The sequence below is a fragment of the Vicia villosa genome, linkage group LG6 (assembly GCF_029867415.1).
Source record: "Vicia villosa cultivar HV-30 ecotype Madison, WI linkage group LG6, Vvil1.0, whole genome shotgun sequence".
Taxonomy (NCBI): domain Eukaryota; kingdom Viridiplantae; phylum Streptophyta; class Magnoliopsida; order Fabales; family Fabaceae; genus Vicia; species Vicia villosa.
Window position 1 is genome coordinate 159,636,987 of NC_081185.1, and position 15,032 is coordinate 159,652,018.

General features: G+C 35.7%; 2 protein-coding genes across 2 annotated transcripts; one reads left to right on the plus strand and one right to left on the minus strand.

Annotated features, from left to right (window-relative positions):
- Positions 1 to 7,820: 7,820 nt before the first annotated feature.
- LOC131612977 (uncharacterized) lies at positions 7,821 to 9,584 on the minus strand. The gene is made up of 3 exons (XM_058884709.1): positions 9,465 to 9,584; positions 8,567 to 8,680; positions 7,821 to 8,394 (listed from the first exon to the last, which is right to left on the minus strand). Exons 1-3 carry the CDS (start codon positions 9,537 to 9,539, stop codon positions 8,239 to 8,241), a joined length of 345 nt encoding a protein of 114 aa, XP_058740692.1. The 5' UTR covers positions 9,540 to 9,584; the 3' UTR covers positions 7,821 to 8,238.
- A 2,282-nt stretch (positions 9,585 to 11,866) lies between these two features.
- Positions 11,867 to 15,032, plus strand: LOC131610822 (uncharacterized). Its single transcript, XM_058882872.1, has 3 exons — positions 11,867 to 12,451; positions 14,099 to 14,340; positions 14,536 to 15,032. The coding sequence occupies exons 1-3, from the start codon at positions 11,987 to 11,989 to the stop codon at positions 14,780 to 14,782; spliced, it is 954 nt and encodes a 317-aa protein (XP_058738855.1). The 5' UTR covers positions 11,867 to 11,986; the 3' UTR covers positions 14,783 to 15,032.

A 15,032-nucleotide genomic window follows, 5' to 3' on the forward strand; every position in this document is an offset into this window, starting at 1 on the left:
AGAGACAATACTTCTTTTTTTTATACATACAAAAACAATCAATAAATTGTATTGCTTCTACTAACTTATAACTTATTTTTTTATATAGCATTTTAGCTTATAGTTTATAGTTTATTATTTTTCTTTCATTATTACCTTTATAAATTTTAATTATTTTAAATATATATTTAATTATTAATTAAGAAATATCTTTTTATGTCATTTTAGATTTATCAGCTAGTTAAACCGTTAATTTTACCAGTCATCAACCATCAACTATAAGTTATAAGCTATCAATCATTAGCAATAGTTATCAACTAGTTTATCACTCAATCGTTAATTTTATCTTCACTACAAGAGAAAGAAAAATTAGAAAAAAATTATAATATTATTCTTTATTAATTACATGAGAAATATAAATTATAATAATTAAAATAAGAGATGATAAAAAAGTACTTAAGGAGTAGGGATCTCTTCATTTCCTAAAAGAAATAGATGGCTTCGTTAATATTTGTAGGTCTATAAAATTAAAAAAAATGAGGGAGAGAGAGAGAGAGAGAGAGAGAGAGAGAGAGAGAGAGAGAGAGAGAGAGAGACTTAAGGGTGTTTACTCACCTTCTCTTGATGTTTTTGCATCTTCTCTTGAAGAGCAGTTTGCTCACAAATAACACATTCACACTTACTCTTTCATTGCTCATTTTTTTGGGCAAGTCACCAGGCACAAGCACTTCGCCTCGCTCAATGACAACTAGGGTTAGTAAGAAAGCCCCACGAAATAGACAATATATCATTTCAACCATCAACTCCATCTTTTTAGTATCAGAAAAAGCTTTGGACGTAGGTAACATCTAGCTTCGAGAAAGAATTCCAAACCTCTTGAGACATTGGTCGAACCTGAGAAGAGAGGATGGACAGAAGCTTATCAAACACCACATCAGGAACCTCGAGGGATATCTCAGTGGACTGGTATTTGGAAATCTCTGTCTTCTTCTTGAAACTCTCGTCAACGGGATATTTAACTTGACTCCTTTTGTTGGAACCACCAGCTGAAGAAAAGGGAAGTTCATATGACTTCTTACTCCTCCTCTCATCCTTGTTGGTTGAACCTAGGGGAGGAAGGGCATAGTGCAAAATCTAACACCCTAAAACTCTAACACGTAAAATTGCAAAATAAATCGAATATAAATAAATGTTCACATTTAGGGTGTCGCACATGACATCACAAGCCTGCTCTATAACACTTTAAATAAAAACATATAATTCAAAAACACCTATTATTACATACTCGCCTTTACTTAGGCTCATCGCAGCGGAATTAATCACCAAAACATAACTCATCAATTAAATAGGTCTCATAATAATTTTATTTGAAATTAAAGTAGTTGTGGAAAAAGCCTTTACATCAAAACAACTCAAAATATCAAGAGTTATAACATTTTCTCTCACAACCACAACTCATAGCAAAATAATAATAATGTTCGCTCACTCGGTGTTACAGATCAGAGCAACAGAATCTAAAACACATAAAACAGAAAAGGAAAAATAGCATCAACGTCATCCTTCAGCTCTAAAGCAGCTACTCATCTACTTGCTTGTCTGTACCCCAAGAAGGAGCATAGAACACCACAAATGACAAAGGGGTGAGAATACACTCAAAATATATAATTATGTAAAAGAAACGCAATGGTAGCCTAAAAAAGATATTATCTCTCATACATTTAAAATTACATCAATTAGCATAACTTATTTGCGTCAGGCAACATAACTTAATTGCACAACAACATCAAAAGATTCATTTGCACAACCTTTATGTAATGAAATGCAGAAAACGACTCAACTCATGCATGTGATACCAACTCAACAAAGGTTCTTTATATGAACTAGGTCCCAACATTTGAACCCCTAGCCCCCTCATCTGAGCTTCGGACAAGTCTTTAGTCCTCTCGTCTGAACTCGTGACTCGCTTTTTTCACAACAATGATAACATATGATGCATGTATATATAATACACAACAACAATAACATCTCAACAATGAGTTAATTTACAGTCTCACATCTGACCATAAATAATCATGCACAACAATAGCAAAATAGTCCCCACATCTGAACTACACACCACAAATCTCAATTATATGATTATCACTCAACACACAATTTCATCATCAACAAATTACCCGATTAAATTATTTAATCAATTAAAATTCATAAAACCTGCCAAACATCAGCCAAACATTAACCACACAAGAAAATAACACCGAAAATCAAACTCATCAATTGAAATAACATCTAAGACAATGTGACAACCAACTCATCATCAGGGTGACAACTGCCACCCTTTGGAGACCATGCTGGTCTCCCCGTCCCCATTCACTAACTACCACCAGCCATCTATAACACGTGACGACCAGGTCGTCGTAAGAGTGACGACTGTCACGGTGTAGCAGAAACAACTTTCTGGGTTTTCTTCTACAGATTCATGGTAACGACCACATATTCATGGTAATTCCATTCATCACACCAAGCATTTATCAGTGGAAGGAAATAGGGGGAAATAATGGAGATTAAGGACTTCTCCTTACCCAATCTTGCGATTGACACCATATTTTGAGTAATCCCCCTACCTTAAATCATCTTGATCTTCTTAGTAGTCTGTTGAACAATCTCGGGTACAAGCATCGCACTCTCACCAGAATCATACCAACACAAATATGTCATACACCTCATACCATATAAAGCCTCAAATGATGCCTTTCCAATAATAGAATAGAAATTTTTGTTATAGGTGAACTCAATCAATGGCAAGTGACTGTCCCAGTCACCTCTCTGCATGTTACCATTGGAATTTTTTAAATGAATTTAAGACAGGGCATAAGGGTCACAGTCCTAAAAGTTGGATTTTGATTTCTTTTATGTGATTCGAAAAGGTCTTAGCCGACCTTGGTGATCAGTTAGTTCATCTAGGCTTCGTCGAATGGTCGGACGAGAAATCCATGACTTTGGTCGAATTCCTTTTTCCAGGGAAACTAGGGTCATGCAATTCTAAGGACTTATCAAAATTTGAGTTTCTTTGTTACCTGAAGCATTATCGAGGCAAGTTTTAAGTGGATAAGGGCAGAAAATTATTCAAGGACACGTGGAAGCTTGCATAATGAAATTTGCATGCATTGGAAACGTGGCAGATTTTGCTTAGTCGACCGTTGTAGACGGTTATTTTAGGATTTCTATATAAACAGCATTTGTTTTCAATTTTAGGGGTCCATATTTGTTACATTGATATAGAAACAACCTTTAATAAGAAAGTAGAGGTTGTTTGCCAAAAATCAAGGTAAATAGTCATACATAATACAACACCAGTCAGAAGTTAGATTGTTGTTCCTAAAAAGGATATATTCCCTAATTTCCTCCCCGATTGGTTCTCTACGATTTTTTAAAAATAACGGGTCCTTGTCTCATTCTGGGAAATAATTACCGCCTTCATTTCTTCATGATAACAAACTGAAGAAGTTAAGCACGCAACAACCTCAGATAAACCGGAGTGTTTGTGTTTCCCTCCTCATTCCCTTCAGAAGGATGGGGAGGGTCACCTTTAACTTTTAGTGGCTCCTCATATAGAATTTCGGGATTTCCATAAATAACTGATATGAGATAATCACCCCCACCATCTCCATTTATATTCAAAGGCACACCCCGTAGGTCATCCAAAGAAAAACAACGAAAAGATTATAAGGGTAAAAAAGAAATGGTACCTAAAAAATGAGACTTAACGAAGGAAACTGTTTGAGTTAGGAAATGTGACAATCCAAATACTCAAGCAATCAGGGAAGCAGATAGCAGCAAGAATCACCTAGAGGTAATGTAGAAGGAAAAATCATGAGTGGTAAAAAGAAGAAGGAAATCAAAAATTTCTAAGGAAACCCAAAAGAAATTGTATATAAAGGGTGGAAAAACATTACAAAATTGTGGGATAATGTCACAATGATGATCCAACGGTTCAAAATGCCTCCTCGAGGAAATAAATGTACTTAAGTATGCTTGAATAGTCTAGGGCTGGCAGATGTGCCACTCCCTAGCCAAATTACCTAAAGTCATGCGTAAAGTGTTTAGTGAAACGTTTCAATTATTAGACAAGCACTTATAATAAGGATATTCTTGGAACCTTTCAACTTATCCACACACAAATATAATTATTCTGATCTGGTTTTGAAGACTTCTCACACCTCTCGGCATAGCAAGCTTAGGGAAAATTATTCTGGACTGGACCCAAGGTCCAAACAGGATTTAGAAGGTTCAATCATATTCATCTTATAAATATCCACCCCTTTTCGTGCCAAAACATGGAGCTGATTCATTTTTCAAAATTTTACTCCACCTTAAGTGATTTAACAAACTAACTTAGATGTTGGAATGCTAACCATGCAGGTGCACTTCTGCCACCATAACCTACTTCGTAGGTTATAATTCTTCAACGCAACAAATATCAACAATTTGCTTATATTAATACATAAATATTGATGATATGAATTGAACCATAAACTATTGTTGGAAGACTTAAAAATCTCTTAAATAAGCTGGTCTCCCCGTATCAAACGGGGTTCGTCTCGGGCAGACTCATTCACGAAAATATCATTATTGCTAGAGAGGCAATGCACACCATGGAGAAATCCAAAGGAAAAACAGGTTTTTTTGCCATCAAAGTTGATTTGTCGAAAGCGTACGATAAGTTAAGCTGGGAAATCATATGGTATACTTTACAAGAGATTCAAATACCAGAGCAAATGCGAAATATTATTTTGCATTCTATTACTAGCGTTGAAACTAATGTGAATTGGAATTGAGCTCGAAATGAGTTTTTTCGCCCTCAACGCGACATTAGACAAGGGGATCCAATATCACCTTATCTATTTGTTTTATATATGGACAAGTTATCACACCTTATAGAAGAAGAAGTTGACAGTAAGAGGTGGAAAAGTATCAAACTTGGTAAGAATGGCATTAGGATTTCGCACTTAATGTTTGCGGACGACCTTCTTTTGTTTGGAGAGGCTACTGAGAAACAAATGAAATGTGTCATGCAGACACTGAATACCTTCTACAACCTTTCAGGTCAAGAGGTCAGTCAGGATAAAACAAGCATTATATTTTCCAAAAATGTAACTAGGAGCACGCAATCGAAATTTTTGCATCTGTCAAAGTTCCGAAATACGACATGCTTTGGAAAATATTTGGGAGTCCCTCTTAGTGCACAGAAGTTAAAGAGAAATGATTTTCAGTACATTATTGAGCAAGTGGCGATTAAACTTGACAGTTGGAAGCGAAATAACTTATCCTTAGCTGGTAGAATTACTCTTGCCAAGAGTGTTATCGAAGCTATTCCGTTATATCTGATGATGATGAATAAATTGCCCAAGAAGTGTGTTGATGAGATCCAGAGTTTACAACGGCAATTTGTTTGGGGTGACACAATTGAGAAGAGGAAAATTCATGTTGTTGCATGGAGCAATGTTACTAGATCGAAGCACTTGGGGGGCACGAGATTGAGGTATCTTTGTACTCTATATAATGTGTGCTTGATGAAGTTGGGATGGAAGTTGTATTCAAATGCAGAAGACATGTGGTGCAAGGTTTTACGGGATAAATATAATGTAGAAACTGCTAGTGATTGCTTGAAAATAAGGGCGTCCAACTCTGCATTGTGGAAAGATATTGCTAGAACACTTCCTATAATGCTAGATACAGGTATGTGGATAGTGGGAGATGGCACTAGCATTAAAGCTTGGGAAGACAATTGGCTTGGCAAGGAGTATTGCTTGGACAATTATGATGTGTGTATTCCTCAAAATCTCAGGGGAGCTAAAGTATGTGACTTAGTAAATGAGAGAGGAGAGTGGAATGTGACATTACTGTACTCGTGGCTCCCTAAGCCGTGGATGGACAAGTTACTATCGTGTGTGCCTCCAAGTGTGGAGCAATTTCCTGACGTTTTCTATTTTGCAGGTATAAATCATGAGCAATTTTCAGTAAAGGCGGTGTATCAGGAATTGGAAGGAAAAGACGAAGATGTTGACGACGAGGAATGGATGCAAATCTGGAGAGCAGTTGTTCCGGAGCAATGCAAAACTTTCATTTGGATCCTAAAACATGATCATCTTCTTACTAACCTTAGTAAGATCATAAAGGGGTTGGGCAATGCAGGATGTAAATTATATGGGCATGTTTGTGAATCTACTCTCCATGCAATCAGAGACTGTACAAAATGCCATCCTATTTGGAAAAGCATGGTTCCTAGCGATTTGATGACAGAGTTTTTTGCAGTAGATATCAAGCTTTGGATCACGCTAAATCTAAATTATAGCGGGAGAGGAAATAAGGGATGGAGCAGTACATGGATGATAGCATGTCATATGATATGGACATGGAGAAATATGGAGGAACATGATGAGCACTTTGTAAGACCTCCTAATCCTATTTGGCATATACTAAGGAGATGTAAGGATTATGAGGATGATGTTCGGCTCACTAAGAGGTGTCGTTATGAGGAGACTGGTACTGAATACATAGGATGGAAACCGCCTACTTCGAATATGTTAAAGCTTAATACAGATGGGACTAGCAAAGGAAGTATGGAAGCTGGTTGTGGAGGAATTATTAGAGATCATAATGGTGATTGGAAGGGAAGCTTTTACAAATACTTGGGGAGATGCAGCGCTATCCTTGCAGAATTTTGGGGAGTCTATGAAGGTTTCAAACTCACTTTGGCCTTGGGAGTTAGGAGGGTTGAGGTGAATATTGACTCAAAGGAGGTGGTTATCGCCATTGAAAAAGGGACGGCAGGAATCATTGAGTGTGTTGCTATCCTTCGTAGGATTAAGGATATCATGGCTCTACATGAGATCATTGTCATTTCACATGCTTATAGATCCACTAATATGTGTGTGGATGCTCTTGCTAAGTGCAGCTATAGTGATAAGACTTTCACCGTCCACAAGGAGGCGCCTGTTTTCTTAAGGCCCCTTCTGGCAGCGGATTCTCTAGGAATTAGTAGTTCTCTACTAGATTTGATGTAGTTTTTTTTGTTTTTCGGGCTTAGGCCCTCCCTCTTATCAAAAAAAAAAAACTTATAGAGAGTGAACTTATAATTGATACAATTTGATAGTTTTTAAATAAAGTAATTGATGATAACAAATAATATAATTGATTGAATTTATGGTGTGTTTCTCATTACATAATATTTTTTTGGGTTAAATAAGTTTTTCGTCCCTCTAAATATTTGAAACTTCATTTTTAGTCCTTCTAAAATTTTTCTTCAACAATTCATCCCTCAAAAATTTTTCGTCCCAATAATTGATCCCTAACGTCAAATGCCACTAACGGTTGCTTATGTGGCAGCCTACGTGTAATAAATTTTTGTTTTTCTTTTTAATTTTTGGATTACATTAGCCCTATTTCTTATTTAACCCTTTTTTTTTTTGGCAGATGAACTAATTAAAAGTAAAATGACATTAAAAAAATATGTTTAACTAATATTTAATTAATATTAACTTTTTTTCAATTGAGATATCAATGATAAAATTGATAAAATAAATTATTAACTCTAAGTTATGAGCTACTTTATAAATTAATTTGTCAAAAATACTATAAATCAGTAAAAATAAACTATAAGTTCATTAGAAAATGAAAATTATCATCCGTAACTTTTTAAAACATGAATTTATTATCAGTTATAAGCTCAAAATACGATACTGTCGAAAAAATTACTAATAGTCTAAAACGTCTTTGTAATATGACTTTTTAAAGCTAAATGAACTCTTAAAAAAAGGTTTTCTCTATTTAGTAGACTCCTTTCAGTCAACCAGTATGCTGTCAAAATGATCCAGCAAGAGAGAAAGAGACCCCAGGCCCCTCCCTCACAAAACCAAGAACAAAGAATGATTCATCATGTGAGCTACATAATCTGAATTTGATCTTCCAAGATCCTAGATAATTACTAAAAACTGGAAGTTCAACAAATTCAACTTGAATTGAATCAACGCACGCATTGCCATCTGATTCAAACTAAAGGTGAACCCTGGTAATCCTACCTTTGATCAAACATTACCATAAAACATGAAATGAAAATAACACATGTATTATTATCTATACCAATATGCCACTTAGATGACATAACTCTGCCCATTTTTGTGCTAACTTTTATACCGTTATTGAGAGAGAGTAGCTGCTAAACAAAAAATACAGTCACCATCCACTGTCAAGTATTAACTATCATGCCAGAAAACTGTCTACCATATCTACTGCTTCTGTTCCTGAGCTGGACGATGACTCGCTGAACGACTCCCTGGACGACTCGCTGGTTGTCTCAGGATATACTGCAGGACGCGTTGTTTCCCTATTTAGAGAAGTTGGCATACCTGAAATCTCCTGAAAATAATTATAATAACTATGTAAAGTTAGAGAACATTGAACAATGAGAATATGAACATGCTACTTTTCAAGACAAACCCTTCATCTTCCATATAGAAATGTCAAATGACAGAACAACAGAAGTGGTACTGCTCCTCATGAGAAAATAACACAGAATGTTGTCTCAAACCTTCATCAAATGTAACCGCAAATCACACGATCGAGTCCTAGTTCCAACCCTCGCAATCACAAATTTCGAATAGAGGTCCAAAATGTCAGCAGCATCTTGCTTTTTAAAATGTAGCTGAAACAAAATTCAGTTCTTTCGCATTAATGATCTAGAGAATATAAACATCCTTACAGCCAGTAATCTTTAACACTGAACTTATTGAAAGAAACAAAACATTGTTCTCTCAACAAAACCACAAGTAACTTTTGAATTTCTTTGAAGTTGTTCCTTATGTTCAAAACCAATTGTTTTTGCAATTTTCTCAAGTCAAGGAATATTGTATGAAATGTGACCTCACACAAAGCCTTAATTGGCTTCAAAAATACTAGTTTTAACATCCCAAACAAGTTTTAAAAAACAGTCAATTACCGAGAAAACAACAACAACAACAACAAAACGGTATGGTCTGTGTCAGTACCGATACCGGTATTCACCGCTTTTGTGATAAAGAACAAATTTTGGCTAATACAAACCGCGACGACCTCAATTAGTGTCACAACACCAGTACCGACCGAAATCGTTATTTGAAACTCTGATATTCATAGATTAACCAGTTTCAAAGGCCTAAAGCTAGGGTTTCATTACTAGTAATCAGAATCAAACTTTGATTCTTGTTATAAAAAAATTCACTGAAATTCTTTCACAATTCTTGGTTCTTGCTTTACAATTATCAACAGAATTTTAACGCAAACATTGATCAATCCACATGTTCAAAGCGGAGTTCAACTATCAGAAAAATCGACGAGTGATCGAAAGTTAATGCTGAGAATGGATTAAGCGCAAAAATTCAAAGATTTTAGGGGAAGTTGAATAACAAATGAAAGAGGGGGAAATTGGATTAAAGTTGAAAAGAAAGAACCTCTACTGGATCTTCTTCAAAGGTTACTCTGTGAAAAACCGCCTCGAAAGTGATTCGATTACTCATATTTTCCATCTGATGCGTTTAGAGGAAGAGGAGCCCAATGATGATTATGAGAAACCACAGATAAGAACCAAGTGTGATTTTATTTTCCCTCCGTCGCATTTTTAAGTGGTTATTTTAAATTTGGAACGCTTTTTAAAATAATTATTAATTACTTTTCTTTTTAAAATCCGGATGCAATATTCAATGGTTTTTATTAAGGTGAACACTCCAGTACTCTTTAGTTTTGTTGGGGATTGGTACCCTCATCCAATCAAACAAGCTTATTCATTGTCATGTCATGTTTTAAATTATTTTTGTTTTAAATAAATTAAAAATTTTAATTAATTTACACTAAAGGTACCGGTACCCAACTACTTATCAAGGGTACCTAAGAATTTACCTTTTAATGCTTTTATCATGAAGCACTACAATGATTTTTGAAACTTGAAACTACGATGCAATGCAACCATTCAGATTTATGAGACCATGAAAGGCAAATGGTATGAAATTATGTTGATTCTTGGGGTTACAAAACCAAAAGTGTCAAAGGCAAATGGTATGAAATTATGTTGATTCTTGGAACACGCTTTTTCATACTTTACCACTTTACTCGAAGTGGTTTTGAGAGTTGTATGTCCTGCAGTAAAACCCTAAGTCATCAGTCCCACTAGTGGGGAAACCTCAGTCAAGTCTACACATGTTTGTTTCCCTCCTATCCACCCGTACACAAGAACATCTACTAGTCTAAGTGTCGATCTCCCTTCTCGTGGGTCGATCAAAAAATTACAGGCATCTCTTTCTTCACAGACACCTTGACACGCCGAAATATATCAAATAAGACATCCATAACAAAGTCATGTTTGTATTTTAATCCTGAAAGTTCCTTACAATGAATGGCATGTTCCTCAAATGTATCGAAGCACGCCTTGCGGCAAACCTCATCAACAGAAAATAAAAGAATCATAAGCCAGTATTTAAGGATGGTATGATATTCTACCGAGGATATATGTTGACCTAGACCATCAATAGGGATAGCAAAGAGAAAATCTTGAGCATGCGCTGCTTGTAAACAACCAAAAATTGCTTTTGTAGTGTGGTCATGTCAAACTTTACTTCCATTTCCTAAACATTTTTACTAAAAAGGCACTCTCCAAAACATGATGTGCTTTAGGAGGGACGGTGTCCTTGCTAGTAAAAATGATAAGATCAAAATTTGAAATCGTAACACTAAGACCATACAAAACTCTGTTGAAATCAAGGTGCATACCATATATCTCATTATCTCTCAATATATGATCATGTAACACTCAAGATTGGATCCTAGAAGCAACAAACGCGTATGAGGGAACCTCTACTGCCGAGTATAAACCCAATTCCCCAACTCTAATAGGTAAAGAAGTCACCTTCCATTGAAGGTTCCAGAAGAAAGGACCTCTACTAACCATGATGTCTTTAACCGTCCTTTGCAACTATTTATCAAACCAAATAGTTGCTTTTATCATGTGATTAGGTTGACAAGTTCTAAGGCCAAAAAAAGAGTTTAGTGATATTCATACAAGGTCGAAGTAGAAAACTCACTCTAAGGATCCCTTAGTTATGGTAAAAGATGTAACTTAATAACTCTGGTCGCTCTCTTCATGAACTACCCCCGATAAAATCTTCATCTCGACTAACAGTCCTCCAAGCAACTATATCCCCAACACCAGTCTCCCAATGTCAAAAGGAAACAACTCCCCGCAAAGTTTACTATCATCATGAAGGCCAAAATATCTCAGTTTTATGAATATTCAATTCGAGACCTAATCATAGACTTGTTTTCCTAATGATGTTAAAGGGTTTTAGCCACCTCCTTTGAATCTTCTATAATGGTCATGTCGTCAAGATATCAGGCATGAAGAATAAACTTACAGTTGTCTCTGATTTGATGAATAGGTGGACTTAATACAACATTATTGCAATCCAATGGATGATATAATATGTTTTTCTCAATATATAATCTTGTTGTCTGAAAATAAAAAAACTACACACAAGAAAATAATTGGGCACCTCACCCTCACCTCTTAAAGGATAACTCATTTGATATATATATATATATATATATATATATATATATATATATATATATATATATATATATATATATATATATATATATATATATATATATATATATATATATATATATATATATATATATATATATATATATATATATATATATATATATATATATATATATATATATATATCATGGTGTGACTAGTCACTATGAAGTGTTATCCCATAATTATGAAATACATTATATAATATTTTTATCTATATTATTTTCTAACAACAAATGACAAAACCAACTCTTTAAAGTCTTGTATCCTTTATATTTAATTTCTTCTAATTTTCCTTTTATACACTTGACATGTTTCTTCGCATAAGAACCCAGAATCTCTAAACAAGACGGTTGAAACTCGGTTTCACAAAAAATGGAAAAAATAGAACACACAACGGTTCACACAAACGGAATAAAAATGCACGTTGCATCAATCGGTTCAGGCCCAGTCATACTCTTCCTCCACGGCTTCCCTGAGCTTTGGTATTCATGGCGCCATCAGCTTCTCTCCCTCTCCGCCCTCGGGTACCGCGCCGTCGCGCCTGACCTTCGCGGTTACGGTGACACCGACGCGCCGTCTTCTCCTTCTTCTTACACCGCCCACCACATCGTCGGTGACCTCGTCGGACTTCTCGATGCTCTGGCTGTGGATCGGGTGTTTTTGGTTGGGCATGATTGGGGAGCTGCTATGGCGTGGTATTTTTGTTTGATGAAGCCTGATCGGGTTAAGGCTTTGGTTAATATGAGTGTGGTTTATCGGTCGAGGAATCCTGTTAGGAAGCCTGTGCAAACTATGAGGGCTTTGATGGGAGAGGATTATTATATGTGCAGGTTTCAGGTAAATTAACTTCGTTTTTCGCAAGGATGGTTCATTGTTTGTTGAAATTAGGGTGCTAATTGAATCAAATAATATGTAGAAGTACCACTGACACCTCTGAAAAATGTGTGTACGTGTCTTTGTCCGAGATGCACAGACACCTCTGAAAAATGGCGTGTCTGTGTCCGAGATCGACACTTGTGATTATTTTTAATTGATTCATTTTTCAAATTGTTACCAATGTTGCACTGTCCGTATCGTGTTCAGAGTGTCCGTGCTTCATAGATTAACTAACTTAGTAGGATAGTAGTTGCTCATTGAAATTGTGTATGATATGGTAGTAATTGTTTAAGGTGGTAATTGAACCAACTAACCTAATAGGATAGTAATTAGTTACCTGTTGAAATGTAAGTGACATGTAATTTAGGATTATGTTGGTTACATAATTTCGTTTTTAGGTTCTTATTCTTGAGAGTTCCATAGGGATTACTTCATAAGGGGTGTGGTGAGAATCTCTCACACTCTCACTTTACGAGCCGATTTTGTATCTTAATTCTGAGATGATATCTTAAGTTTATTTTAGATTTAGTTCATAGGTGATTAGGATTGCAAGGGTGTTAAGAGTTATAATGGTATTGTTTGAATTATGGGTATAAATTGTCAATGTCTCTTACTTTACAAACTGATATTTGATTTTGTGGAGTTGAGTTTGAGTGAAAATTTAAATTCTGGCTAATAGCTATAGATGAAATTTGCTTTGCCTTTAGCTATCTTCTATAAGAAAAGTTGTTAAAAAAGATCTAGAGATTAACGATTTGGAGAGAGGCATGGTCCTTGATAGAACATCATGATCATGGTGGCAGTTGATCCATGTAACCAACCCCACTTAGTGGGATAAGGCTTGGCTGTTATTGTTGTCGTCTTCTCTTACTTAACTACTCCACTGCTCAAATCACAATTCCATGTTTGTTATAGAGTATAGACATTGCATCACTTTAAGTTTGTTGAGTCCCCTTCTCACTTGATAATTGAACATAAAGTTTTTTAGAATAACGCTTTGATAGACTTGTTCCTTACAGCAATGCAAGATCAATTTTGGTTCAAATGTTGGCTTGATTGGTGCTTAGGGTGATAGAGTAGAGTGGAAGGAGAGTGTTTGATCTCCACTCCCAACATAAATGTTACCTATACAAATAATATTGGTTTGAGTTTCATGCATGTGAAACTGAAATCTGTACTAGTCAGATCTCTGCTTGATCTAAATTTGTTTATGAAGAATGATCAGTCCCACATCAAAGGAATGATACATTGGCAATATCTGGTCAAGACATCGGGCTCTGTTATCTCTTACTGCGCCTAGTAGTGCTCTAAATTTATTTTATGATCCTTTTCAGCTCAGTGTTTAGTCAACAATGTTAATCAATATTTAGTGTAGCCCTTATGTGACTGCATGCTGCATCTCAATCTCAACTTCTCTTCTTCCTCTTTTTGATTCTCAAAATGATTGTTGCTTCTAAATCAATCAATGGTTTTCATGAACAGTAGCTTTCCAGTTCAATGTTGTTCACGAGTTTCAAGCATATTTATATAGTGTATTCATATTTGATATTTCAAAGATGCATGCATAAATTTAACATCAAGGTTCTATGATATTTGGTTGGCCTGCAGAAACCTGGGGAGGCTGAAGAAGAGTTTGCACGTGCCGGTGCTTCAAGAATAATAAAATCATTTCTTACACTGCGTGATCCACGTCCACTTTGTGTGCCAAAGGCGATAGGATTTGGAGGTTCCCCTAACACTCCTATAACTTTACCCAAATGGCTTTCTGAAGAGGATGTCAATTATTATGCTACCAAATTTGAACAAAGTGGCTTCACTGGTGGTCTAAATTACTATCGCGCTATTGACCTGTAAGTTTCATCTAGTCCATTATTGGAAACATAACTATACATATTGTAATGCACCGTCTATATGTATTCGAAACTAGGACTGAGAAAACATTTTCTAACTTTGTTTTATATTTAATTACCAAACTTTAACAAAGGTCAATACTTAATACTGCTTATTTAATTGAACGATTCGGGTAAATTTTGTTTTGTCTGCAGAACCTGGGAACTGATGGCACCATGGACTGGAGATCAGATAAAAGTACCTGTCAAGTTCATTGTGGGAGACCTGGACCTTACATATAACACGCCAGGCGTTAAGGAGTATATACATAACGGTGGCTTTAAGAGAGAAGTACCATACTTGCAAGAAATGGTTGTGATGGAAGGAGTAGCTCACTTTATAAATCAGGAAAAACCAGAAGAGATCAGTGCGCACATATATAACTTCATCAAGAAATTTTAAGCTACTTCGTTCTTCACATGAATGTTGTGTAAAAGTTACCCACAAGCTTCAGAGATTGAAGAATTTGCACAATTTGGAACCAGTGTAAAACACACTTGTTGGATATGAAGCTGTACGTAAGAGACCGAAAGCGGTTGTGTTCAAAATGTAAGTCAATGATTTGGTTTAAAATTTGGTTCCATTCACTTTGGTTCACATATTAGTTTGGTTTTAAAAATCTTTTGAACGCCCCTAGTTGGCGCTTGAATCC

Coding starts and splice junctions, on each gene's coding strand:
- LOC131610822 (XM_058882872.1), top strand. CDS start 11,987: ATGGAAAAAATAGAACACACAACGGTTCACACAAACGGAATAAAAATG. Junction 12,452..14,098: donor ATTATATGTGCAGGTTTCAG/GTAAATTAACTT, acceptor GTTGGCCTGCAG/AAACCTGGGGAGGCTGAAGA. Junction 14,341..14,535: donor TACTATCGCGCTATTGACCT/GTAAGTTTCATC, acceptor TTTTGTCTGCAG/AACCTGGGAACTGATGGCAC.
- LOC131612977 (XM_058884709.1), bottom strand. CDS start 9,539: ATGGAAAATATGAGTAATCGAATCACTTTCGAGGCGGTTTTTCACAGA. Junction 8,681..9,464: donor TTGAAGAAGATCCAGTAGAG/GTTCTTTCTTTT, acceptor ATTTTGTTTCAG/CTACATTTTAAAAAGCAAGA. Junction 8,395..8,566: donor TGCGGTTACATTTGATGAAG/GTTTGAGACAAC, acceptor AATTATTTTCAG/GAGATTTCAGGTATGCCAAC.